General features: G+C 40.7%; 1 protein-coding gene and 1 pseudogene across 38 annotated transcripts in view; one reads left to right on the forward strand and one right to left on the reverse strand.

Annotated features, from left to right (window-relative positions):
• The window catches only part of NXPE3 (neurexophilin and PC-esterase domain family member 3), a 55,316-nt gene that overhangs the window by 23,770 nt on the left and 4,835 nt on the right, over positions 1–26,711 (reverse strand). For 9 of the 37 annotated variants that reach the window (XR_015166603.1, XR_015166605.1, XM_086408667.1 and 6 more), the window contains exons 3-5: positions 22,288–22,365; positions 21,431–21,601; positions 6,357–7,029 (exon numbers count right to left, since the gene is read on the reverse strand). Coding sequence is in view for 25 of the 37 variants with exons in the window: in XM_086408667.1 (XP_086264793.1) it covers positions 6,357–6,509 (153 nt within the window). In the remaining 12 variants the exon portion in view is untranslated. The remainder of the gene's footprint in view (positions 1–6,356; positions 7,030–21,430; positions 21,602–22,287; positions 22,366–26,711) is intronic. The other 28 variants (XR_015166598.1, XR_015166606.1, XM_086408675.1 and 25 more) reach the window with 5 other exon arrangements.
• On the forward strand, positions 2,889–3,822 carry LOC147380075 (ubiquitin-ribosomal protein eS31 fusion protein-like; annotated as a pseudogene). The gene is made up of 2 exons (XR_015166631.1): positions 2,889–3,048; positions 3,334–3,822. The product of XR_015166631.1 is annotated as a ubiquitin-ribosomal protein eS31 fusion protein-like (transcript).

Below are 26,711 nucleotides of genomic sequence, written 5' to 3' on the forward strand. Positions count from 1 at the left end.
GATAGAATGTATAATACGAAGAGTGAACCCAAAAGATATTAAGAAGAGGTGGAAAGAATACAAAGAAGAACTGTACAAAAAAGATCTTCATGACCCAGATAATCATGATGGTGTGATCACTCACCTAGAGCCAGACATCCTGAAATGCAAAAGTCAAGTGGGCCTTAGGAAGCATCACTATGAACAAAGCTAGTGGAGGTGATGGAATTCCAGTTGAGCTATTTTAAATCCTGAAAGACGATGCTGTGAAAGTGCTGCACTCAGTATGCCAGCAAATTTGGAAAATTCAGCAGTGGCCACAGGACTGGAAAAGGTCAGTTTTCATTCCAATTCCAAAGAAAGGCAATGCCAAAGAATGCTCAAACTACCGCACAATTGCACTCATCTCACACACCAGTAAAGTAATGCTCAAAATTCTCCAAGCCAGGCTTCAACAGTATGTGAACTGTGAAATTCCAGATGTTCAAGCTGGATTTAGAAAAGGCAGAGGAATCAGAGATCAAATTGCCAACATCTGCTGGATCATCGATAAAGCAAGAGACTTCCAGAAAAACATCTACTTCTGCTTTATTGACTACACCAAGGCCTTTGACTGTGTGGATCACAACAAACTGTGGAAAATTCTGAAGGAGATGGGAATACCAGACCACCTTACCTGCCTCCTGAGAAATCTGTATGCAGGTCAGGAAGCAACAGTTAGAACTGGACATGGAACAGACTGGTTCCAAATTGGGAAAGGAGTATGTCAAGGCTGTATATTGTCACCCTTCTTATTTAACTTATATGCAGAGTACATCACGAGAAATGCTGGGCTGGATGAAGCACAAGCTGGAATCAAGATTGCCGGGACAAATATCAATAACCTCAGATATGCAGATGACACCACCCTTATGGCCGAAAATGAGAAAGAACTAAAGAGCCTCTTGATGAAAGTCAAACAGGAGACTGAAAATTTGGCTTAAAACTCAACATTCAGAAAACTAAGATCATGGCATCTGGTCCCATCACTTCATGGCAAATAGATGGGGAAACAGTGGAAACAGTGTCAGACTTTATTTTGGGGGGTTCAACATCACTGCAGATGGTGAGTGTAGCCATGAAATTCAAAGACACTTGCTTCTTAGAAGAAAAGTTATGACCAACCTAGACAGCATACTAAAAAGCAGAGACATTACTTTGCCAACAAAGGTCCACCTTGTCAAAACTATGGTTTTTCCAGTGGTCACGTATGGATGTGAGAGTTGGACTATAAAGAAAGCTAAGTGCCGAAGAATTGATGCTTTTGAAGTGTAGTGTTGGAGAAGACTCTTGAGAGTCCCTTGGACTGCAAGGAGATCCAACCAGTTTATCCTAAAGGAAATCAGTCCTGAATATTCATTGGAAGGACTGATGCTGAAGCTGAAACTCCAATACTTTGGCCACCTGATGTGAAGAACTGACTCATTTGAAAAGACCCTGATGCTGGGAAAGATTGAAGGCAGGAAGAGAAGGGGATGACAGAGGATGAGATGGTTGGATGGTATCACCGACTCAGTGGACATGAGTTTTAGTAAGCTCCAGGAGTTGGTAATGGACAGGGAGACCTGGTGAGCTGCAGTCCACGGGGTCGAAGAGTCAGACATGACTGAGTGGCTGAACTGAACTGAAGAATGAATCCTAAAGTAAACTTACGGACCTTGGGTGATCACAATGTGTCAGTGCAGGTTTACCCTTGGTTAAAATTAAAAAAGAAGTACCATTCCAGTGAGTGATGATAATAACAGGGGAGGTCATGCATACATAAAGACAAGGTGTATGGGAAGTACCTATAATCTTCCTGCAGTGTAAGCCCCAAGAGTTGTATTTTCTTTTTTGTAATGCAAGTGTCTGACTTCAATTTTGACTGTCAAGACATTCACATAATGAGATATAAAGAGCCACGGTCTTCCCGTGCCCTTACGGCTTCTTTGTTTTAGGGATCTTGGTTGACTGAGACAAATGACCCTTTGGGCCACTTGTTTTTCTCTTCCCATGCTTTAAATTCCTATTCATGTTTTAAGTTCACCAATAAAGAATAAACCCATGAAACTCCAGGCACCCACCTTGAGCCCAATAAAAACAACCTCAGGCCCACGCTCTCTCTCTTTTTGTCTACCATGACCTAGGTGTGAGGCCCCAGGCATGCCATGTATCCTCCAGGACCTAAGAGTAATACACCTTCCTCCTTTTTGCCCCACAGTTTCTGGATGGTTAATGCTGAGGGCATCCTGTAATCGTAAGAGCCACAAGGGCCAGTTCAGTCACAACACTGGTTATTGATATTATCCAGATATAAAACACTTCCTCTCAACTTTGTTGTAAATATAAAACTTTTCTTTGAAAAACAGAAATTGAAAGAAATTCAAGGGAATTACCTGGATGTCCAATGATCATGACTCCACACTTTCACTGCTGAAGGCCCTGGTTCAATCCCTAGTTGGGGAACTAAGATTCAAGAAGACACACAGCAAGGCCCTCCCCTCAATAAAAAAAAAAAGAAAAAGAAAGAAAGAAAAGGACATATTGAAAAAAAAAAAAGAAAAGAAAGAAATCAAGATAGTAAAACCACCGTAACAGAAATGAAAGAAGTCTTTGAAAGGCTCACTAGCAGAATAGACACAGCTAAGGAGAATCTCTGAGTTTGAGGAAATGTACATAGGAACTTCCAAAACTAAAAAGCAAAGAGAAAAAAAATAATTTAAAATGAGAACAGAATATTCTAGAGCTGTGGGATACACCAAATAGGAATATCAAAAGGATCAGAAAAACATAACAGAAGAAATATTTGCAATAATAATGACTGAAAGTTTCCCCAAATTAAAGTCAGACACCTTTCTGGATCCGCTATCTGCGGTGGAACTGCTGCCAAGATGCAGATTTTCATGAAGACCCTGACAGTGAAGACCATCACTGTCAAGGTGGAGCCCTCAGATACAACAGAAAATGTAAAGGCCAAGATCCAGGATAAGGAAGGAATTCCTCCTGACCAGCAAAGACTGATCTTTGCTGGCAAGCAACTGGAAGATGGATGTACTTTGTCTGACTGCTGCTGCTGCTAAGTCGCTTCAGTCGTGTCTGACTCTGTGTGACCCCATAGACGGCAGCCCACCAGGTTCCCCCGTCCCTGGGATTCTCAAGGCAAGAACACTGAGTGGGTTGCCATTTCCTTCTCCAATGCATAAAAGTGAAAAGTGAAAGTGAAGTCGCTCAGTCCTGTCTGACTTTTCGTGACCCCATGGACTGCAGCCTACCAGGCTCCTCTGTCCATGGGATTTTCCAGGCAAGAGTGCTGGAGTGGGGTGCCATTGCCTTCTCCAACTTTGTCTGACTACAACATTCAAAAGGAGCCCACTCTTCATCTTGTGTTGAGACTTTGTGGTGGCGCTAAGAAAAGGAAGAAGTCTTATACCACTCACAAGAAGAACAAGCATAAAAGAAAGAAGGTTAAGTTGGCTGTTCTGAAATACTATAAGGTGGATGAGAATGGCAAAATCAGTCACCTTCGCCGGGAGTGAACCTCAGATGAATGTGGTGCTGGAGTTTTTATGGCCAGTCATTTTGACAGACATTATTGTGGCAAATGTTGTCTGACCTACTGTTTCAACAAACCAGAAGACAAGTAATTGTATACTGGTTAATAAGGACATGAGCTAACATTAAAAAAAAAAAAGTGAGATACCAAACCAACAATCCAGGAAGCTCAGAGAACATAAAGTGGGATAAATACAAAATATAACTATATCCAGGCATATTGCATTCAAACTGTAGAAAACCAAAGATAAAATATCTTGAAAGAAACCAAAAGGGAAAAAAAAAAACACCTTACTTTTAGCAAAGCAAATATAAGAATTAAATCTAACTTCTCAGAAACCATGCAAGCAAGAAGAAGATAGAGTAAAATACTTGACACATTGAAAGAAAAAAGTCATCAACCTAGAATTTTGTACCCAGAAAAATTATCCTTCAAAAGTGAAAGAGAAAGTCTTTCTCAGACAAACAAAAATTAAGAGAATCTGTTGCCAGTAGACTTGTCTAGCAAGAAATGTTAAAAGAAGGGCTTCAGAGATAAGGAAATCATATAGGTCAGAAACTCAGATCTACACAAAGAGGGGAAGAGCATCAGAGAAGGAATAACTGAAGGTAAAATAAAAAAATTTCTATTTTCTTATTTTTAACTGTAACAGATAACAATTTTGTTCAAAAATAATAACAGCAACAGTGTATTTGACCATGTACACTTATACCTGTGTGTGCGCGTGTGTGCTTATTTACAAGTGAAATGAATGACAGCAATTATACAAGGGACAGGAAGGAGCAATTAATAATATTTTATTATTAATAAGGTACCTGTCCTACCCATGAAGCAGTACAGTTTATTTGATAGTGGACTTGGACTAGTTATAAGTGCATATTGCAAACTCTAATGCAACCACTTAAAGTAAAATGAGAAGCGTTATTGACACACTAAGAAAGGAGACAGAATGGCATCTATTGAATGCTAAATTAAAACCACAAAAGTCAGAAAAAGAGCTGAAGATAAAAACAGGAACAAATAACAAGGACAATGAATAGAAAACAGTAACAAATATGACAGCTATTAATCCAACTATATCAATAATCACCTTAAACATAAATGATCTAAATGCATCAATTAGGAGACAGAGATTGTCAGACTTAACTATATGTTGCCCTACAAGAAATCTACTTTAAATATAAAGACATATATAGATTAAAAGAAAGTGGATGGATAAAGATATACCATGCTAGCACTAACTGAAAGAGATCAGAACAATTATATTAACCTCAGAGCAGAGTTCAGAACAAGGAAAGTCAGAGATAAACAAGGGTATTACAGAGCCTTCCTTGGTGATACAGTGGGTAAGAATCTGCCTGCTAATGCAGCGGATCAATCCCTGATCCAGGAAGATTCCACATGCCACAGAGCAACTGAAGCCTGTGCACCACTACTACTTGAAGGTCATATGCCTAGAGCCTGTGCTCCACAAAATAAGCCACCAGTGAGAAGCCTGCACACAGAAATGAAGAGTAGGCCCTGCTCACCACAACTAGAGACAGCTCACAGCAACAAAGCCCCAGTGCAACCAAAAACTAAAAACAAGAAGGGTATTTTACATAATACAAGGGTCAATTCTCCAAGAAGACATAACAATCTTTAACATGTATGTACCTAACAAGAGAAAGCCAAAATATGTAGGGTAAACACTAATAGAACTGAAAGAAAAAATTGATGAATTCAGAGTTGTAATGAAAGATTTCAATACCCCACTATCAGAAATGTATGGATCAGGGACTTCCCTGGTGGTTCAGTGGTTAAGACTCTGTACTTCCACTGCAGGGAACATGGGTTCCATTCCCTGGTTGCAGAACTAAGAACCCACATGCCACAGAGCATGACCGAAAAAAAAAACAAAAAATAGAAATGGATAGAGCCAATAAGCGGAAAGTCAGTAAAGACTTAGTTGAACTCAACAGCATCACCATCAACTAGATATGATGGACATCTATAAACCACTTATCCAACAAAAGAAGACACATTCTTTTCAAGCTCACATGAAACATTCACCAAAATAGATCATATTCTGGGCCTATAAAATATACTATAAAAAAACTGAAAAGAATAGAAATCATACAATGTCTGCCTTCAGACTACAATGGGATTAAACAAGAAAGATGGAATTGATAACAGAAAGATAGCTGGAAAATTCCAAAATACCCGGAGATTAAACAACACATTTCTAAGTAACACAAGGGTCAAAGAAGAAATATCAATAAAAAACTAAAATCTTTTTAACTCAAATAAAATGAAAAAACAACTTTTCAATATTTGTGGATGCAGTGAAAGCAGGCCTTAGACGGAAATTTACAGCACTGAATACACATTTATAAATGAAGATCTAAAATCAATCACTTAAACATCTACCTTAGGAAGCTAGAAAAGCAAACCAACTCCAAAGTAAGCAGAAGAAAAGAAATTACGAATTAGGGTAGAAATCAATGAAACTGAAAACAGGTAATCAATAGACAAAAGACAATGAGACCAAAACCCAGTTTTCTTGAAAAGATCAATAAAATTGATTAAGCCTGAAGTAAGGCTAAGGAAAAAAGACAGGACACAAATCATTATTATCAGACATGAAAGAAGACACATCACTAAAGATCCCATACACATTAGAAGGATAATCAAGTAATACTATAAACAACTCTCAGTTCAGTTCAGTTCAGTAGCTCAGTCGTGTCTGACTCTTTGTGACCCCCTGAATCGCAGCACGCCAGGCCTCCCTGTCCATCACCAACTCCCGGAGTTCACTCAAACTCACATCCATCAAGTCGGTGATGCCATCCAGCCATCTCATCTTCTGTCGTCCCCTTCTCCTCCTGCCCCCAATTCCTCCCAGCATCAGACTCTTTTCCAATGAGTCAACTCTTCGCATGAAGTGGCCAAAGTACTGGAGTTTCAGCTTTAGCATCATTCCTTCCAAAGGAATCCCAGTGCTGATCTCCTTCAGAATGGACTGGTTGGATCTCCTTGCAGTCCAAGGGACTCTCAAGAATCTTCTCCAACACCACAGTTCAAAAGCATCAATTCTTCGGTGCTCAGCCTTCTACACAGTCCAACTCTCACATCCATAAATGATCACAGGAAAAACCATAGCCTTGACTAGATGGACCTTTGTTGGCAAAGTAATGTCTCTGCTTTTGAATATGCTGTCTAGGTTGGTCATAACTTTCCTTCCAAGGAGTAAGCGTCTTTTAATTTCATGGCTGCAGTCACGATCTGCAGTGATTTTGGAGCCCAGAAAAATAAAGTCTGACACTCTTTCCACTGTTTCCCCATCTATTTCCCATTAAGTGATGGGATCGGATGCCATGATCTTCGTTTTCTGAATGTTGAGTTTTAAGCCAACTTTTTCACTCTCCTCTTTCACTTTCATCAAGAGGCTTTTTAGTTCCTCTTCACTTTCTGCCATAAGGGTGGTGTCATCTTCACATCTGAATCCAACAATATGTACAATGAATTATACACCATGACCAAATAGGATTCATCCCAAGTATACATGAAAGTACCTTAATAGAACTCCAGTGCTTCCTGAAGACCATGACTTACACTCTCTTAGAAATGGTTCTTAATCTTCACTTTGGCCTTCCTGCTTAGAAGACAAGACCTTAAAAGCACTTCAGTCTTTTCTAGCTTGGACATTAATTGTTATTTATATTGTGATATTTTGCTCTACATACTGTATAATATAATGGCTTTCTAATATTTTGTATCTCAAAATTGTATACTGTCTCTAAAATTCAGATGTTTAAACTGTTTTCTTATTAGTGAACAGATCTGTCTGTTTAACAATAAAGTTTTATACCCAAAAAAAGACCTCACATTAGAGCTTTGTAAAATTTCAGAGGTAGAGAAAAAAGTTCTTCTGTCTTCCAGAAAGAAGAACAACATTACCAATAAAAGATACTTTTAAATTAAAAAAAAAAATTAGATTGGCATTAGCCTTGTCTTTTACCCCACAGGACATGTGAAGACAGTGGAGCAAAGTTGTAAGGTTCTAAGGGAAAAGGACTTTGAATACAGCATTCTAAACCCAAATAAAAATCAAAGAAGAGGGCAAAATAAAGGCCATTTCAGACATGTAAGCTTAGTTCCCATGTGCCCTTTCAGGAAAACATTATTTGAAGATTTAATCCAGTAAATTGGAAAGAAAAATCCAAGGAAGTGAAAGACATGAGCCGGGAATTTAATGAAAAGCAAACTCAGAACAACAGCTGGGCAACAGGTCAAGATAATAATCAGTGAACATTGAAATAGGAAGATAGAGTGCTCAGAGGGGGGAAAAAAGTGCCTTGAAGAAGCAAATGGATTTAACAAATTATATGAAGGAAGATCCTCATAATATGCTATAGAAGATGTTATTTTCTCTCATCAGGAGAAAAAAAAAGGGCAGTTAGCACTCCAGAAAAAGCAAGAAGAGGTATAAGAAAGTCATGGTTAAAATATAAAGCAAATTAAAATGCAGCATGATTAAGCAATTGATGTACTGTGTAAAAAGGATCCATTTGACCTTGATGCTTGGGACATTCTCCATCAAGAGATAAAGGTTTGGTTTCAAAGGATCATGTTCTATACTGGGTAACATTTACATGATCATAATAATACCGTATTTTTTTAAGAATAAGAATCAATCCATAAAGAGTGTATGTTATCCTTAATTATAGTTAGAGCAATAAAACTAAAGATTATAAAGCCTGATGATGCAAAAGTAATATGATAGCTAACAGAAATCAAATGTAACATAATATAGAAGTGCTCTTCTTCTTCACTTAAAGGAGGAAGTTAAGATGTACTATCTAACCCTATTAAGGGAAAGAAAAGGCCTAAGTACATTATTTAATACACAGAAAAAAAATATTTTACAAATTTTAGAAAGAGAGTGACAGAAATTATGAGTCAGCAGAAGATCTCATCTTTCATTATCTTTAACAGGGACAGCAACATCAACCAACATCTACTAAACACCTAAGTGCCAGACACTCTTTTCTAAAGACTTTATATAAATCTTTTAATACAATGTTTAAATTATCCCATGAGGTAAGTCTTATTATTAGGCCATCTGATAGACAAGGAAACTGAAGCAAAGAATGGTAATTTGATAATTTGCCCAAGGTCACACAGATTATAAACAGCAAACCTGGACTAGAACCCAAGCAATCTGACTTCAGTCTGTGTTTTTATTTAACCACCCATGCTGCTCTGCCTGATGTGGAAAGGTCAGCAGGTACAGTGTAAAGCTGACAAATCAAGATATAACTATGCAATGTGTAAGCAGTGCTAACCACCCACATAATTACAAACGAGCAGTTATATCTAAGAAATTACAGTGACTCTGAAGACTGGGGAGGAATTTCAAATACATACTTAAGTACTTATGTACTCTCTATTTTTTCGAGTGTTTTATACTTTTCATTAATTATTTTCCTAATAAATAGAAGGTGGTTGAACAAATGGACAGGAAAAATAATTATGTACCTCCAGTATTGTGATTTATAAGCAATATACATTTGGTCTTCATCCACAGTTCCTGGCTCACAGCTCCCAAAATCCTTAGAATTTTAATGATAAGAGAAATGGGAACATCTTTTGCTATAATATTTGGTTTTGTGTCCTCAGTTCCTAAAAACACTTTAGAGTCATAAAAGGGAAATGTGTGTCTTGTTACTTCTAACGAGCCCCTTTCCACCACAACTGGGCTCGTGTTACTGAGGTGGCTTTTGGAAAATACCTCACGATGGGAGCTGGTTGTCAGAACTGACCGTGATAAGAGGGTTGGAACTTTCAGTTCCACCCTGGACCTCCAGTAAAGGGAGTGTGGCTGGAGGCTGAAATCAGTCACAAATGAATCAAACATGCCTATGGAATGAAGCTTCATAAAACCCCAAAAGGATGGGGTTTGGAGAGCTTCCAGGTTGGTGAACACTTGGAGATTCAAGGAGAATGGCACATTCAGACCAAGACGGCACCTTTATGCCCTTCTCATACACCTTGCCCTGTATATCTCTTCCTCTGGCTATTTCTGAATTAGTTTTTTATAACAGACCAGAAATCTTTTTCTCTTCTATTTTTAAGTTTAATTGAGGTATAATTCACATACCATACAATTCACCTATTTAAGTGAACAGTTCATGAGATTTTTGTATATTCATAATTTGGATAGCCATCTCCACAGTTATAGCATTTTCATACCCCCAAAAGAAACTCTGTTCACATTAGCAGTCAATCCACATTTTCACAAACCTATACTCCCACCCTAGTCCTAGGTAACTACTCATCTACTTTAATAGACCAGTAATCCTGTAAGTAAAATAAGTAAAATGTTTCTCGGAAACTGGTCAACCACATGTTAAAGAATGAAACTAGAACACTTCTAGCACCATACACAAAAATAAACTCAAAATGGATTAAAGACCTAAATGTAAGACCAGAAACTATAAAACTCTTAGAGGAAAATACAGGCAGAACACTCTCTGACACAAATCACAGCAAGATCCTCTATGACCCATCTCCCAGAGTAATGGAAATAAAAGACAAAAATAAATAAATAGGACCTTATTAAACTTAAAAGTTTCTGCACAATGAAGGAAACTATAAGCAAGGTGAAAAGGCGGCCTTCAGAATGGGAGAAAATAATAGCAAACAAAACAACTGGCAAAGAATTAATTTTCAAAATATACAAGCAGCTCATGTAGCTTAGTACCAGAAAAACAAACAACCCAATCAAAAAGTGGGCCAAAGAACTAAACAGACATTTCTCCAAAGACGATATGCTGCTGCTAAGTCGCATCAGTCGTATCCGACCCTGTGCGACCCCATAGACGGCAGCCCACCAGGCTCCTCTGGCCCTGGGATTCTCCAAGCAAGAATACTGGAGTAGGTTGCCATTTCCTTCTCCAATGCATGAAAGTGAAAAGTGAAAGTGAAGTCGTTCAGTCGTGTCCGACTCTTAGCGACCCCATGGACTGTAGCCCACCAGGCTCCTCCGTCCATGGGATTTTCCAGGCAAGAGTACTGGAGTGGGGTGCCATTGCCTTCTCCGAAGAAGATATACAGATAGCTAAGAAACACATGAAAAGATACTCAACATCACTGATTATTAGAGAAATGCAAATCAAAACCACAAACAGGTATCATCTCATGCCAGTCAGAATGGACACCATCAAAAAGTCTACAAACAATAAATGCACAAACAATAAATGCAGAAGTGGAGTAAAGGGAACCCCCTTACACTTCTGGTGGAAATATAAGCTGGTACAGACATTACAGACAACAGTGTGGAGATTCCTTAAAAAACTGGAAATAGAACTGCCATTTGACCCAGCAATCCCACTGCTGGGCATACACACTGAGGAAACCAGAATTGAAAGAGACACATGTACCCCAATGTTCACTGCAGCACTGTTTACAATAGCCAGGACATGGAAGCAACCTAGATGTTCATTGGCAAATGAATGGATAAGCATGTTTTGGTACATATACCCAATGGAATATTACTCAGCTATAAAAAAAAGAATGGATTTGAGTCAGTTCTAATGAGGTGGATGAAACTGGAGCCTATTATACAGAGTGAAGTAAGTCAGAAAGAGAAACACCAATAAAGTATATTAATGCATATATAAGGAATTTAGAAAGATGGTAACAATGATCCTATATGTGAGACAGCAAAAGAGACACAGATGTAAAGAACAGACTTTTGGACTATGTGGGAGAAGGGGATGGTGGGATGATTTGAGAGACTAGCACTGAAACATATATATTACCATATGTAAAATAGATGACCAGTACAATGAAGCAATGCATGAAGCAGGGCACTCAAAGCTGGTGCTCTAGGACAACCCAGAGGGGTGGAGAGTGGGGAAGAAGGTGGGAGGGGGGTTCAGGATGGGGAAACACATGTGCACCTGTGGGTGACTCATGTTGATGAGTGGCAAAACCACCATAGTACTATAATGAAATTATCCTCCAATTAAAATAAATTAATTAATTTAAAAAATGTTACTCAGATTTCTGTGACCTGCTCTAGCAAAATTAACTGAAGCCAAGGCAGGAGTCATTGGAATTTCTAATCTACAGCTAGTCATTTAGAAGCACAGGTGACTACCTAGATTGGTGACTGGCATCTTAAGTAGGGGGTTGGGGGGGAGTCTTGTAGGACTAAGACCTTAACATGTGGGATTTGATGCTATCTTCAGATAGTGTTGATACCAAACCAAACGTGGGCCTGCTCGCCTGCTCATAGTAAAGCCAATCTACTGCCATAGAATGTGGAGAAGGAAAATGCAGTGTTTATTGTAAGGTGCCAGACTAGGAGTCCAGGGCAGCTAATATTCAAAAACACCCCAACTCCCAGATGGATTTCAGGGAAGAATTTTTAAAGGCAAAGTGGGGGAAGGGAGTCACAGGGGATGTTATCAGCTCATACAAAATTCTCTGCTTGGTTGATGGTGAGATAGCAGGGTGGTGTCACAGCGGCTAACATTATCAATCTTCAGGCTCCAGTAAGCCCATGGTCATCAAATAGTTAACTTCTTCCATTTGGTGGGGGTTTTAAGCAATCTGTAAAACAACTCAGGAATGCTTATTGGATTGTTATACATGTTATCCATGTATTTCAGGGAGGAACTAAAAATTCTTTGACTGCCATGTGGCTGATTTACTGTTTAAACTGTTACCAGTTCTCCTGGCCCAGCAGTTACTTCTATCACTATGTGTTCACATCCTTTCAATCATTAATTCTTAGGCCAGACTTTTGTGAGTCAGGGAAGGCCTGGAAGACTACAACTTTTCTGCAAACAGGAAGTAGGCAGAGGACATGAGGTGGAGGGGTCTGTCCAGGAAGGCTCCACAGGGTCCTGCTCAGTTATAGTGTCAGAACCGATTAGAACTATAGGTCATGCTGCTGGTGTCCAAGAGTTGCCTGGTGTACCCTACACACATTGGAAACTAGATGCAGAACCTTTTTAGTACCTAACCCAGGAAACTGCTTCTTACATTATGCAATAAGTTAAATTGCAAGAGAAAACAACAACAGGAAAACAAAATCAAGAATTACTCTCAACCTATTACCCATTACAAACCACTCAAACAAGCCCTCAGGCTCCCCATCCATGCCAAACCACTTCAAAATGCTATGCAAGGTCAACATAATCTCAAACAAGGTAAAAATAATCCCCAAATATAGAAGGGTTTTTAATGATATTCTTGGATTCTGTACTTTTTCTGTTTCATTCTACATGTACATGCAGAAACTCTCAATTGGAAGAATTTCATTAGGCTCCTTCATTTTAAAAGAATACACAGTATTATTTGTTTATTAAAAAGGATAATAATGACTTTGAAAATGTTTCCCTAGCAGAGTTGACATCAGCATCATGACATGGCATAAGACATTCCTCCATTTTTGTCCCCCTTTTTAACAACAAATGTAGGACCCACCCAAAAACAAAATTGCCTCTGTGGGAATCGTGGGATCCAGCTCCACATGCGCAGGGCCTAGGTGCAGTCTCGCCCATGTGCGTATCTAGTAACAGGCAGATAAACCTCGGTGCTGTCAGCACATCCAGTGAACCTGTCCCAGTCCTGCTTGGCCACAGTCAGGGACAACCTGGAGAGTGGTGACCCAGGAAAATACCAATGGATTCAGCCTTCCCAAAGAGAAATTCCAGAAAGAAAAAAAAAATACAAGTTTGGATGAAACTGAGAGGGTAAGAGGAACTTCGCCAGCACTGCCCCTCCCCCAGCATAACAAGCCCAAGGCTGTAGCACCCAGCAGCGTCCTCATCCAAGAGGGATGAGGAAAGTGACCAGTTAGTGCCCACTGACCCCCGCTGTGAGAGAAACCCATTTAATTCAGCAGCTCCCCGAGTACTAAAGGGGGACCTCCATGACCCCAGGAAGGGAGGGGTTCAGGAAAGAGGCAGGTAAGAACATCAAAGGTCACTGAAGGGACACAGTTCCTGCTAAGTGTGCTCAGGAGTTTGGCAGGAAGTCCGCCCACAAGCCTAATGCCTCACCCAACAGTCTTGCAACAGAGCCCACAGGCACCCCCAGTGCCCTGTGTGCTAAACCCACACCTCCGCAAACTCTGGAGCCAGCAGCTCCTTGTGTATGCTGCCAAATGAGGCAGCAAGTGAGACTCTGCTAAACAGAACACTATCAGAAAAACAGATCAGTTTTTCTGGGCAAGAGAGAAACACAAATTTAAGCTATACTTCCTCTTTCTGGAAAACAAAAGGTTAACAGCGGCTAGCCTGGTGGGTCTTAAGAAAAGCTTAAGAATTGTGTCACAAGAAGCAAGATGTGGAAAGCAAGTGTACCCATGTGAGGGCAAGCAAAATAGACAGCTAAAACAGGACTGATGAACATCTTACCCCACCTGAAGGGAACCAGTAAGACAGCAGCAGATGTCTGCTACTTCAAGCATGAAAGCAGCAATGCAAATGTACAAGGAACATAAGGAATCACGGAAACATGTCATCACAGAAAACTAACAATCATCCTCCAATAACCATGCTCAAAGGCACAGAATTCAGCCTTTGATAAAGAATTCAAAATAGCTGGGCTTCCCTGGTGGCTCAGAAGAGTCTGCCTGCCAATGCAGGAGATGCAGGTTTGATCCCTGATCCAGGAAGATCCCACATGCCACAGGGCAACTAAGCCCGTGCACTACAACTTCTGAGCCTGCGCTCTATAGAGCCCAGGAGCTACAACTACTGAAATCTGCATGCCAAGAGCCAGTGCTCCGCAACAGGAGAAGTCCCTGCAGTGAGAAGCTCACGCACCACAACTAAAGAGTGGCCCCATTCTCCCCGACTAGAGAAAAGCAGCAACAAAGACCAGCACAGCCAAGAATAAATAGATAAAATTAAAAAAAAAAAAAGAATTCAAAATAGCTCTTCAGGGAAACTCAATGGGCTATATTACAACAAAGACAAATAAAAAAAATACATGAATAAAATCAGAAATTTACAGAGAAAGAAATCATAAAGAAGCAAATGGAAATTCTGGAGCTGAAAAATTCAATGAATAAAATGAAAAATGCAATAAAGAGCATCTATAACATAAAGATCAAATGGAAGACTGAATAAGGGAGCAGGAACTCTGAAACAGCCCAATCAGAAGAGAACACAAGAGAAAAAAGAATGAAAAAGAGCATAGAAAGCCTACATGTTCTATGTGATGCCACCATGTGTACAAATATTAGAATAATCATGGTTTGAGAGAGGGAAAAGGGAGGGCAGAGAGATTATTTAAAGAAACAATAGTTGAGAACTTCCCAAACCTAGGGATATACTTTGACAACCAAACTCAAAAATCTAATAGATCACCCTATTATCTCTATGCAAAAAGATCTTCTCCAAGACACATTATAGTGAAACTGTCAAAAAACAAGTATAAAAAGAAAATCCTAAAAAAGCAGCCAAAGGAAAAAATATTGTAAACTATAAAAGAATGCCCATTCGGCTCTCAGTGAATTTCTAAACAGAAACCTGGGTTTGATTCCTGCTTGGGGAACTAAGATCCTGTAAGGCAGTGTGGTGGGGGGCGGTGGGGGAGTGCAGTGTGTGTGAATGGAATCAAGGGTTTTTAATAAAAACTGAACTCATAAAAACATAGAATGGTGACTACCAGAAGCTAGGGAATGGGGAAATTGGGTAGACATTGTTTAAGGGTACAAACTTGCAACAGGTATATAAATAAATCCTGGAGATGGAAGGCATAGCATAGTGACAATAGGCCACAAAACTGTATTACTGTATTACTGTAAGTAAGTGTATGTAATAAACTTCAAAGCTGCTAAGAGACAAGATCTTAACTGTTCTCAACCTAAAAGAAATGGTAATTAAGTGACATGAAAGAAGTGCTAGCTAACACTGTATTGATAATCATATTGCAATATACGAATGTATCAAATCAACACATTGCACACCTTAAACTTACACATTATATGTAAATTATATCTCAATTTTTTAAATTGCAGGTCTTTTATTCTTTTTTAATTAATTAATTTATTTTAATTGGAGGCTAATTACTTTACAATACTGTAGCGGTTTTTGCCATACATTGACATGAATCAGCCATGGGTGTACATGTGTTCCCCATCCAAACCCCCCTCCCACCTCCCTCCCCATCCCATCCCTCTGGGTCATCCCAGTGCACCAGCCCTGAGTACCCTGTCTCATGCATCGAACCTGGACTGGCGATCTATTTCACATATGATAATAAACATGTTTCAGTGCTATTGTCTCAAACCATCCCACCCTTGCCTTCTTCCACAGAGTCCAAAAGTCTGTTCTTTACATCTATGTCTCTTTTGCTGTCTCGCATATAGGGTCATCATTACCATCTTTCTAAATTCCGGATATATGCTTTAATATACTGTATTGGTGTTTTTCCTTCTGACTTACTTCACTCTGTATAATAGGCTCCAGTTTCATCCACCTCATTAGAACTGATTCAAATGCATTCTTTTTAATAGCTGAGTAATATTCCATTGTGTATATGTACCACAGCTTTCTTATCCATTCGTCTGCCAATTATATCTCAACTTTTTAAAAACAGGAGAAGTTCCCTTATCTTTTGATTATCTTTTAGGAAATATTCCCACCTCCCTTTCCTTTTTAGTTCTTGTGAGGCCATGACAAAACACTAAGGACCAAACCATGTGCTATGTGCTCACAACATGCCCCCTTCTCCTTTGTTTTTCCTCTTTTCCTCTCCCACAGTCACTCTTGTTCCTTGGGTAGCCATAAGCTACTAATTCAAGACCAGAAAAATGACCCATGCAGCCCAATCCAAGAATCACCATACACTTGGTGCTACTTACCTGAAATGTGAAAGTCCTAGTCACTCAGTCATGTCCAACTCTCGTGACCTCATGGACTGTAGCCTGCCAGGTTCCTCTGTCCATAGGATTCTCGAGGCAAGAATACTGGAGTGGGTTGCCATTTCCTTCTCCCCTGACCCAGGGATCACACGTGGGTCTCCTGCATTGCAGGCAGACTCCTTACTGTCTGAGCCACCAGGGAAGCCCAAGTCACCTGGATTTTACTTAAAAAGAGAGACTTCTATAGTGGTCCAGGGGCTAAGACTCCAAGCTCCCAATGCAGGGGAGAGCAGATTCAGTCCCTTGTCGGGGAACTAGATCCCACAAACTACAACTAAAGATACCACATGCCACAACGAAGACTGACGATCCCTCAAGCCTCAGCTACGACCCAGTGCAGCCAAAACGGATGAATACAAAAGACTGCGAAAAGGTCAATTTGCTTAACTTTCCTAAATGATAACTCTGTTTTAGGTCAGTGCCAAGGACAACTTCAAGGTCTGCCATATTTTAAAATTCAGAGCCCAGAGGAAACACCAGCAGTCATTCCTGGAGCCGCTGTAAGGTGTGGACCAGAGTGAACCCTATGCTTGCCCATCCCTCATTCATTGCACTGCGATTTACTGACTTGTCAGTTCAGGGCCTGACTGTTCAAAGGATAATCCCAAGCGACTGATTCAGGAATGGGCCTGTGACCCAGTTGTATTCTATGAAAAGCTGCTGGAGGATTCTGAGGGATGCATGCATCCAAATCCAGACATCACCAGTACTCTGGGAACAGCTCTCTGATTTTACCTGCCAATAAAAAAAACTGTATCTCAAGCTGGACATGTGTAAGAAAGCAACTACCTGCTGCTGTGTAAAAACGTAAAATCCAACCATGAAAGTGGATGCCATAGATAATGCATGAAGGAGGACACAGCAGAGAGACTTACAGAGAAATGGAGCCTAAACTATGCCCAACCTACCTCCCAACTTCTATTCTAAATGAATATTATTCCTTAATATTAAAACCAGATTGAACCAGCTTTCTTTACTTGCAGCCAAAAGCCCTAAAACACTGGTACTGTTTTCATAATCAGAAAACATATATGTTTAAAATATCAATAAATAAGGAAAAAACAAACAAATATAGCCAATGCTCAATAAGAGTTTATCAGAAAAATGACACGGAATTCTCCCTACAACCTTTTGCTAGATATCAAAACATATACTTCCTTCTCATATATGACATGAGAGGATGGTTTCTACCTACATCACTCTAATATCCACTCTAATATCTAATATTCAGGTAGATTATCATATCTACCTATCATATCAAATCTATCTTTCTGCCAGGAGAGCATGGTTTCTACCTACATCACTCTTATATCTAATATCCAGGTAGATTATTATATCTATGTATCATACCATATCTACCTTTCTGCCACTCTCTTATAAAGACCCACATGATTATATTGGGCCCACCCAAATAATCCTGAATAATATCCCTGCCTCAAGAACCTTAACTGCAACTTGTCTGCAAAGTTCCTTTTATTAGACAACATATTCATAGGTTCTGGAAATTCAAACACTGACGTCTTTGGGGGCCTTATTCAGCCTACCATTTATACCAATGTGACATTCAGAGACTTTTAGAAATTCAGAAATCTGTGAATTTACTATAGTAGTTGTTCTATTCAAAATCACCTAACTAGAGGGGTTTTGCTTGTTCGTGGATTTCATTTGTTCCTTTACTTATATAACTGAATTTGACCATATCTTAGGAAATGTGGGGATTGTGTTGTGATACACCTGAGATGGAGCAGACAAGAAGTCTTAGGATTTGCATTTTTCAAAAGCCTCATGAATTATTTTCAATGTATTCAACTTTCATTCAATAAATATTTATTAATGTTTCAGAAGTTGAAGAGTTTAAAGTATCTAATCACATTTTATGTTGGAAAAATAAATAAAAATGTAATAGTTGTGACAAAGGAAATATTTCATTCTTAAACTGCAAAATACTCCATATATACAATATAAAGAAGACTAACTTGAGAGTGAGATGCAAAAACAAAAACGTGAAGGAGACCTGTTACCAATGGAAAGATTATTTGCTGCATTCATATTTGTTTGTTTCATTTATCTTAACCAGCTCTGAATGTGGCACATTTGAAAATGCTTTTTCTCCCCTCATCACTGTAATGGCTAATTTTCTTATGTGATATTTTTAATTAAAATTGAATCTGTACTTTTTAGAAAATGCTCAGATACTCTAATTGCAAGCAAAGTACAGTCACAATCAGAAGCCTAGGATGGACCAGGGATTAAGGGATGGCAGACGGCCAAGGTTCAAGCCTTTCCCACTCCCCACCCCACACCCCAGGCTTCTTTAACTATTAATGTCACAGAAATAAACTGAATGGTTTAAAAGTCATGACAATATTCTCAGCCTGGACAAGATGACATCTTTAGACAAGGCAAAGTGTTTTACCACACTCCACAAAAAGATCTGTTTATATAATTTTTAATATCAAAACTGTCCTATATCATTTCTTACTTGCCACCTCCCTTCTCCATTATTGTTTGGTTTGTGTTCATGCAGACAGTTGGAGCTGTTAGTGGACATTTTCCAAAAGTTTCTAAGAACCACAGCAGGACTATTAAGAGGGTTTCTAACAATAATTCCTAATATTCCTTCCTGACTGCAATAACATTAATGATGTGAACTATGGCTTACCCATGGAGTAGGAAATGGCAACCCATTCCAGTATTCTTGCCTGGAAAATTCCATAGACAGAGAAGCCTGGAGGGCTGCACTCCATGGGGTCACAGAGAGTTGGACAGGCCTGAGCACCCACAAATGAATGGCTTACCCTCTCAAGTCTCTCCTTCTCCCTTTTCCTACCTCCCAGCCATCCTAGACCTCATAATACACAACCATCTTCTCTATTCTTACACCCAGACTGTTGAATGCAGTAAAATATACACCCTCACAAAATCAGTGCAGATAAGCACCACGCACACATGTGATCTGGAAAGTCACTGTCCCTCTATCATCCTGCAGGATCAAGCTCCATCCCCCACTCCCATTCTTTCAAGCCCATCTGTACCAGTCTTCTGGGCACCACCTTCCTCCCACCTTCCACCTCCTGTCTAGACAAGAACTCCCTCAATGTTTCACCTTCCAGCAGTAGACATATCCACATTACCACCCATTATGACAATTTTCCCTCTTACATCAGAGGAAGGAGCACACCTCCCCCTACATAACTAATAATAAAATGATAACAAGAACACATACTATGAAATGTGTCCCTCATCCTATATCATTATGTGCTCTGTCTGTGCTCTAGGTCCCATCCCCTCCAGCTCCCCTTTGTCCACTGAACCTTCTTCTCTCCAGCTTCTCTATTAAGTCTTTCCCTTCAGTTTCAAGTCTCCTAGACTTCTGCTTGCAACCAAGACAGAGAAATGGTGAGATTTACTCTTCCACCTGAAACAGTGGTTCTCCAGACATAGCACGTTATACAACAAAAGAAATGATGCCTGAAAGATGGGAAATAAAGGAAATGATTCCCATGATTGATTGCCCTTTGCTGACAACCTGAAAGATGGGAAATATAGAAAATGATTCCTGTGAGTGTTTGCCCTCTGCTGACAGCCCTGAGAGCATCCCTAGGCTGCAGCAGTATGAGACAGAACCCAGCAGGAGCCTGGTGAACCCCCTAAATTGAGGAGATGGAGCTGAGAGTCTTACAGCCGATTAGAACCCATAGGACAGTAACAGGAGAAGAGAGCTACACACAAAGGAACTCAGGAGATCTGCAGAGAGTCCTAAATAAGTATTCAGCAGAGTACTAAAGAGCATATGTGCGTAAGCAAACTCCTGGAGACTGGGGAAAGAAACATCTGAAAGGATAAAAGAGAACAGTATAACCTGAACTCCTACAGGGCCGGGATGCTGGACAGTCAGTCAGTGCACAGCAAAGAGCAAAGAGATACCAGAATTAACTTGGACCTGTCACCTGAGAAGCACCACAAGCCAACAAAATTAAAAGAACAGCATGATTTTAGATAGGAAATACTCCATAAATTTCAGTGTATGTGAGTTCATGAAGGGAATTTTTAGAAGAGAAGGGGAAAGGGGACTGTTACTAAATACCTTCTTGGCACCAGGCACTGTAAGGGTTCCATAATATGTGGTCCCTGCCTTGAGAGCCACACACAGTCTTTATAACACTCACCATGAACTCCATCCCCTGAAAATCTCCTTCAGTTTTTTGCCAGGAGTCAGATGAAAGGTCCCCTCCTTGAAAGGCTTTCTTTCATCATTCTAAAGCTACTGAACTGTAGTGTTGGAAAAGACTACTGAGAGTCCCTTGGATGCAAGGAGATCAAACCAGTCAATCCTAAAGGAAATCAATCCTGAATATTCATTGCAAGGACTGATGCTGAAGCTGAAGCTCCAATACTTTGGCCACCTGATGTGAAGAACCGACTCATTAGAAAAGACCTTGATGCTGGGAAAGATTGAAGGCAGGAGGAGAAGGGGATGACAGAGGATGAGATGGTTGGATGGCATCAATGACACAATGGAGATGAGTTTAAGCAAGCTCTGGGAGATGCTGAAGGACAGAGAAGCCTGGCATGCTGCAGTCCATGGGGTCACAAAGAGTGGGGCGTGACTGAGCAACTGAACAGCAACACAGTAACCCACTTTCTTTTCTCTACAATACTTCTCACAATTTCTAATTATCATTTATTATTATATTTTATGCTTACTTATAACTCATATTTTCTCCCATGCACATTTAGAATATGAGCTCCAGAGTGAAGAAATCACTGCACCCTTGGTGACTAGCACAGTATACAACCATTGAAGGCACTCAAATACTTACTGAATAAATGAAAACAAGAACTGTGACCAGGATTAGTTTCCTGATGATCAATATTTTCCAGATTCATTAGCCCCAAATCCCCTGATGTGGTTCCCTTAGTTATGAAGAAGCATGCTGAGGACTCACCTCTACCTGAGTAACGTTGACGACCAGCACCACCACCATCAACACTGCAAGCAGACAGCAGAACAGCCGTAGTTTGACGAAGTTGATCCACATTGTCTGGCTGTGTCTTGATCACCCATGGCCGACCCATGGCTCCTTTCACTGCTCAAAACTCCATGTCTTTACAGATGGCTAACAAACACATGAAAAGATGCTCAACATTGCTCGTTATTAGAGAAATGCAAATCAAAACTACAATGAGATATCACCTCACACCAGTCAGAATGGCCCTCACCAAAAAGTCTACAAACAATAAATGCTGGAGAGGGTGTGGAGAAAAGGGGACCCTCTTGCACTGATGGTGGGAATGTAAATTGGTACAGCCCCTATGGAAGACGGTATGGAGATTCCTTAAAAAACTAGGAGTAAAACCACCACATGACCCAGCAACCCCACTCCTAGGCTTATACCCTGAGGAAACCAAAATTGAAAAAGACACATGTATCCCATTGTTCACTGCAGCACTATTTACAATAGCTAGAACATGGAAGCAACCTAGATGTCCACTGACAGATGAATGGATGAAATAGTCATGGTACATATACACAGCCAATGGAATATTACTCAGCCATAAAAAGGAACAGCTTTGAGTCAGTTCTAATGAGGTAGATGAACCTAGAATCTATTATACAGAGTGAAGTCAGTCAGAAAGAGAAAGATAAATATCGTATTCTAATGCATATATATGGAATCTAGAAAAATGGTACTGAACAATTTATTTACAGGGCAACAAAGGAGAAACAGACATGGAGAATAGACTTATGGACATGGGGAGAGGGGAGGGTGAGATGTATGGAAAAAGTAACATGGAAACTTACATTACCATATGTAAATGAGATAGCCAACAGGAATTTGCTGTATTGCTCAGGAAACTCAAACAGGGCCTCTGTATCAACCTAGAGGGGTGGGATGGGGAGAGAGATGGGAGGGAGGTTCAAAAGAGAGGGCATATATGTATACCTATGGCTGATTCATGTTGAGGTTTGACAGAAGACAACACAATTCTGTATAGCAATTATCCTTCAATAAAAAATTAAAAAAACTCCATGTCTATGCTTTTCTGAGATGCAGATGAGCTTTCAGTTTGATCTTCTTCTATTCTGTTTAGTTTCATTAAGAGTTCTTTGTATAGAAGAGCAACTGGTATGGATTTAAAAAGCACATTTTTCTCCAAAGGATTCCTTCAAAGAGGAGAGATGAGCAAACAGATCACCAATTACGACAGCTTAGGGTGGAGTAAAACGAAAAACACTGTATTTCCTCTTCCTTAACCTTATCCAAGGCCCAGAGTCGTAAGAGAAAGCAAACAGCCAGAGCACAGTAGGAACTACTCCACATTTGGACAATTTACTCAAACCCAGCTCCAGGTTTTCATGTAAATAGAGACACTTCTCCTGCTTCCTATTTATGTTTTAACTTTTAAGAGAGCAAAGAAGAACATCTTCAGATTCTTAGAAATTACAAAATTCACGTGTTAATTTTCTAAAGAGGTCTAAATAAATAACTTCCCTTCCTTTACAGTTTAAATTTTATTACATTCAGTTCAGTTCAGTCGCTCAGTCGTGTCTGACTCTTTGCTACCTCATGAACTGCAGCTCGCCAGGCCTCCCTGTCCATCACCAACTCCTGGAGTCCACCCAAACCCACATCCATTGAGTCGGTGATGCCATCCAACCATCTCATCCTCTGTCATCCCCTTCTCCTCCTGCCCTCAATCTTTCCCAGCATTAGGGTCTTTTCTAATGGGTCAGCTCTTCACATCAGGTGGCCAAAGTATTGGAGTTTCAGCTTCAACATCAGTCCTACCAATGAACACCCAGGACTGATCTCTTTTAAGATGGACTTGTTGGATCTTTTTGCAGGCCAAGGGACTCTCAAGATTACTAGGGTAATTATGGGCTTCCCTCGTGGCTCAGTGGTAAAGAATATGCCTGCTAATGCAGGAGACCTGGGTTCAATCCCTGGGTTGGGAAGATACCCTGGAGAAGGAAATAGCAACCCACTCCAGTGTTCTTTGTCTGGGAAATTCCATAGACAGAGGAGCCTGGTAGGCTATAGTTCATGAGGCTGCAAAGAGTTGGACATGACTTAATGAATCAACAACAACAAGAGGAAAACCTGTGATTTTATAAGGAGTTTTGGGATTAGGTGCAAACCATTCTGATAACCTCTGGAAAACAGGAATGCCATCCCTCTGTATGTCAAGAGACAGCAAACACCCTTTGGGTTTCTGGCTCTCCTACCCCACAGGCAGCCCTGATGCCCCCTCAGTTGAGTAACAAGGCACAAGAGGAAAGACACCTGCCCTAAAGATGCAGGAGATGAAAGCTAAGCCTGAGGAGTAACAGGTCACCCTAATCCTTCATCACACCTGCTGAAGGCAGAGGACTTGAGAGTAGGCTGCTCCTTACTATTCTTCCATGTAATCATTTTTAAAATACTCTCCCCAGTTGCTATTATGATATAGGTAAGCAGTGAAGATGGTAGTATTTTGTTCCTAGTGACGATTTCCATGGAAAGCGGGGTAGAGAGGTCAAGGTGAAGAGGGTGCATAATCTCAGTGCAGAGGGCCTCAGGATACCTCAGCTGCACCAACACTCCCCCCTTTTGTGTTGGACCTGGCAAGCCCCCTCTTCCCTCACTCCCCTACTCCTTTGATCTAATCTGTTCCCATTCCCACACCACAAGGACAGACAACAACCCTTCCTCACCCCAGCGTCATAAAGGAAATGAGGCTAAGCTATTCCAATACGCTTTCCATCCTGAGAATTCCCACAGCACTTACTTTTTCCACTTCTCAGCTGATCTCTATATTTGTATGTATTTCTAGTCTCCCCAACTATACCAATAAAGATTATATTGAAAAAAAAAAAAAAAACTATATATCAAAAAAAAAAGCAACTTAAAGATAACAATGTACCATACTTTTGGATTCCTTCCCAGTACTCAGCTCTTTGCATGATATATGTTGATTCAACAATCCACACAATGAATAATTACGGAGGCCTGGGGCTTCCCTGGTAGCTCAGTGGTAAAGAATCCACCTGCCAATGCAGGAGTCACGGGTTTGATCCATGGGTCAGGAAGATCACCTAGAGAAGGAAATGGCAACCCACTCCAGTTTTCTTGCCTGGGAAATCCCATGGACAGAGGAACCTGGTGGCTACAGGCCATGAAGTCACAAAGAGTCAGACACAACTGAGCAACTAAACAACAACTCTGTATTGCACACTGTACTAAGTGCCAGAAATCCTCCTGGCAAAGCTTACACTCATAGTAGGTAAAAGGTATTTCCCTCCTATATTAAAGAGAAAGAAATCTCGCACTCCTGGCTGCCGGGAGCCAGCGTGAGGAACTCAGACAGTGGCAAAGGTCATGAGGAAGGAGGCTCGGCATACGCAAAGGCGGGATCGAGCCTCAGGAGTCCCCCTGGAAATTCTTGAGCACCTACCCCCAAAACCAGAGTCTGCCTACTTTACTGCTTTGTGCTCTCACCTACACCTCTGACTTTATGGGGGGCTGTCCCCCACCACCTCTCTCTGAAAAAGAGTTAACTTACAGCTCCAGTTAATAAAGTTCTTGGGCGTGACAAGAGTGTTTCAACCTACAAACTCCTTTGGAAGTCCTCTAGCCTGCCTGAACAGGTTCTTCTGGCCACATGTGATTGTTCACAGCCTCCCAACCATGAGAGGCATGAGAAGTTCTAAACTGTCTAAATACAGATTCCTTTGAGCAGTTAAAGATTGATTAGAAATTGTATTGATGAAGGGTTTTTCACTTGTTGGGCCAATGTTTGCTGCTAAGTTTCCGTATCCCTTACCTACTGTGTCTCTGGGAGTGTATTGATTAATATAATCGGTGTATAGGAATATAAGTAGTAGCTTTAATGTTTGTAACCTTGGACCCTTGAGTTAATTCTTTTCTTGTTATAGCCCACCACACCTTTGCCCTATAGGAATGCAACTTTATCTAATGCTTTTGGAGGGTGGCGCTTGACTTTAGAATAATCACCTTTAGAGAAAAATAAGTTTTCTGAAGAAAGGGTCATAAAATGTTAACAGGCCCCCTGGCCAGAAGATGATGTAAATCATCTAAACTTTTGCATATGATAAGTTTGAAAGCCTGGCTTCGATAAGGATCAAGGACTGCTGACCTTCCCCCATTATCCTCTATGCACAACTTAAGGTATAAAAACTACTTTGGAAAATAAAGTGCGGGCCTTGTTCACTGAAGCTTGGTCTCCCCATGTCGTTCTTTCTCTCACCTTCTGGCTGAATTCCCATCTGTAGTGTGGAGGCTCGTCAAGCCTACTAATTATGCCTGGGCTTCTAAGATCTGACTGGGGAGGCCTTAGTGTCTCCTCTCCTTCGGGAGAACGGGAGGACGCCTGTGGCCTACATAGGTGACGCAAATTCCTTGTCTTGGAATTTTACTGGCTTTCCACGTAAACCAAGTTATTCAGCCTCTTTTCTCCACTGAATTTTCCTACTGAGCTATCCTTATTTAACCACTCTTTATATCTTTAATTCTATTGTATCCTGGTTGCTGACGCTGTCCCCGCTTCGAGTTCCCTGGATCCACTGGGGCTGGACCCCAGTACCTGGCCACCTCCACAGAGACGCCAGGTAATATGAAAGACTGCACTTAACCATTTCATGGCCCCAAAACACCGGCCCCTCTCCAAGACCCAGCTACCTACCCACCCTGAAATGCCTGCAAATTCTAGGAAGGAAATGACTGTGAAATAAAGGAAATAACTCTGTCACCAGGGCCCCAACTGCTCCTCTGCAGAAACCCTTCTCAAGGAGTTGGCCATAAGAACCATAGGTTTCCCTGATGGCCAGAGGGAGAAGACCAAACATGATACTGCACAGAAGCTCAGCTGTACCACTGCAGCTGTGGTCTATGTACTGCACGAAGGCCAGGAGTCCAAAGGATGTCAGTATGGCTCAAGCTGGTCAGAAGCAGCACAGCAATGGTGCAGAAGGACGGTGAGGCCTGGAGACCTCGGAGCTAAAGGAACAAAAGGCCTTACAGGAAGCAATGCAAATATGCAAGAAGCCCCTCACAGGCAGGGACTTCTGATGAAAATCCTCATGGAGGGTCACGCCTGGAAAAGACCTACTTCCTGCTACAAGTAGGTGGAATGCTGAGACTGAAAGATCCATTTGTACACCTATAGCCTGAGGTGTACTAGCCAGACCTCTCTTTAAAAAGACATATACTAAAATGTTGATAGTTG

This window comes from Bos grunniens, chromosome 1, assembly GCF_055505025.1.
Source record: "Bos grunniens cultivar Pamir isolate PY7600 chromosome 1, Bosgru_T2T1.0, whole genome shotgun sequence".
Lineage (NCBI taxonomy): Eukaryota > Metazoa > Chordata > Mammalia > Artiodactyla > Bovidae > Bos > Bos grunniens.